General features: G+C 45.9%; 1 protein-coding gene across 1 annotated transcript in view; it reads right to left on the bottom strand.

The window, feature by feature from the left end:
• The window catches only part of LOC101655485 (protocadherin beta-18), a 3,095-nt gene extending 1,456 nt beyond the window's left edge, over nt 1-1,639 (bottom strand). The window contains exon 1 of the mRNA XM_030888771.2: nt 3-1,639. Within this exon, the coding sequence (XP_030744631.2) occupies nt 3-1,364 (1,362 nt within the window). The 5' untranslated portion in view covers nt 1,365-1,639. The remainder of the gene's footprint in view (nt 1-2) is intronic.
• Nucleotides 1,640-2,098: the final 459 nt, after the last annotated feature.

Raw genomic sequence — 2,098 nt, forward strand, 5'->3', positions numbered from 1 at the left:
GCGTTGTCATTGACGTCGGAGACCAGCACCCTGATGGTGTGCTCGGTTTTCAGCCTGGGGGACCCCAAGTCGGTGACGGTGATGGTGATATTATATTCTGCTCTAGTCTCTCTGTCCAAAGGGCTCTCAGTCACTAGGGTGTAGAAATTCTTGAAGGTAGGCTTCAGGAGAAAGGGGAGATGGTCCTGAATTGAGCATACCATACTACCGTTCTCTCCTGCGTCTTTGTCACGTACTCTGAACACCGCGACCACTGTCTCTGGTGGGGAGTTTTCCAGTATGGGGCTGCTAAGAGATGTCATGGTTATTTCTGGTGAGTTGTCGTTCACATCTACAACCTGAACAAGAATGACTGATTTTCCAGCAAGGCCTCCACCATCAATGGCTTGGACATTTATTATATAAGACTGAATTAGCTCGAAATCTAGAAGTGCTTTTAAGTGAACTTTGCCAGAAATTGGATGAATTTCAAATGTTTGCTGCATGTCTCTGGAGGCATGGGAAAATGAATAAGATAGTTCTCCATTTATTCCTGCATCTAAATCCGTAGCAGATACCGTTAGGACCACGGAGTCCAGAGGGCTGTTCTCTGGTACCTGAACTTCATAGACTGGCTTCTCAAACTGAGGGGCATTGTCATTGACATCCAGGACAACAATGCGAATGGAGGCAGTCCCAGACCTGGGCGGAGACCCGCCATCCATGGCGATTAGCGTGACACTAAGCTCGGGCTCCTTTTCTCGATCTAGAGGTTGGTCCAGCACTAACTCCGGGTATTTCCTGAGCCCACCGCTGTCTTGTAGTTTAAGAAGAAAATGGGGGTTGGGGCTGATGGTGTAGTTCTGGACAGCATTCTGTCCTACATCTAGGTCTTGCGCACTCTCCATTTGGAACGAGCTTCCTGGAGCAGAACTTTCTGGGATTTTCAAAAGGACATGCTTGTCTATGAACGTGGGGGTGTGATCGTTTATATCTTTAACCCAAAGCTCCGCCCGAAAAAATTGTAAAGGATTTTCAAGTAACACTTGGAAGTGCAAAACACATGGTTCAGCGAGATCGCAGAGTGCCTCCCTATCCAGTTGCTCATTTGTGAGCAAGTCTCCGGTCTGCAGATCCAACCGCAAATGTGGTGTGTAATCATCAAAGATGACTCTGGCTCTTCGAGCAGCCAGATCTTCCACCCCGGAACCCACGTCTTTCACTACGTTGGCTATAAAGGAGTCGAGCTCCATTTCCTCTGCCACAGAATAGCGCAGGGTTTCAGAACCCACTAGAGATCCTCCCAGGAAGACAAAGAAAAGCAGCACTTGCCTTTTCTGCTGACTGGTCCCCTCTGCCAGCTCCATGGCTCCTTTGCCGAACATCTCTTGGCACAGGCGCGTCAACTCGATCTCAGGCAACTCTGGAAGTCATTCCTGTCATCTTATCAGCCTGGAACCTTGAGGGTATCGATTTGTAACCCTTCCGAGGGGAGTTGTGGACGCCCTACCTTTCGCTTGAAAGCCTCTTTCTCTCTGCCTCTCTAGCACGCTCAAGTTCACTGGCTAAAACGTTGGTATTTTGCAAAATGTTCGCTATCTTATCCTGCAGCGCCACCATCTGGCCATTGTGATAGCTCGGTTTCAGACAAAGTCAAATACACATGAAAAAATGTTTCACGTGTTTTTTGATGACTTTAAAGTGTGCTTTTTTCTTTTTTAAAATCGTTTTATTAGGGGCTCATACAACTCTTATCACAATCCATACATACATCAATTGTGTAAAACGCATGTGTACATTCATTGCCCGTGCTTTTTTCTATATGTCTATTTTTACCCCTGAGTTGCGGTAAGAGGTGGTGTGTGGTGCTATGATCATTATACTATTAGCACAAAGCCAGAGTTGGCCAAAACTGTAGTGACTATAGAAAGCATCTTTAAAACATTGTCAATTCTGGGGGCCAATAGGTCTACAGAAATTGAAAGAGATAAGAACCTTTCCTGAGAGCAAATAGAGAAAGAGAACCTTCTCCTAGACTTTGGGCCGACACCTTGACTTTGAATTTCTACCCCTAAAAATTGAGAACATTAATTTTTGTTCCTTACAAACAACAACAAAC

The sequence above is a fragment of the Echinops telfairi genome, unplaced genomic scaffold, assembly GCF_000313985.2.
Source record: "Echinops telfairi isolate 266 unplaced genomic scaffold, ASM31398v2 ScPeMD7_7469;HRSCAF=8507_0, whole genome shotgun sequence".
NCBI classification, from domain to species: Eukaryota; Metazoa; Chordata; class Mammalia; order Afrosoricida; family Tenrecidae; genus Echinops; species Echinops telfairi.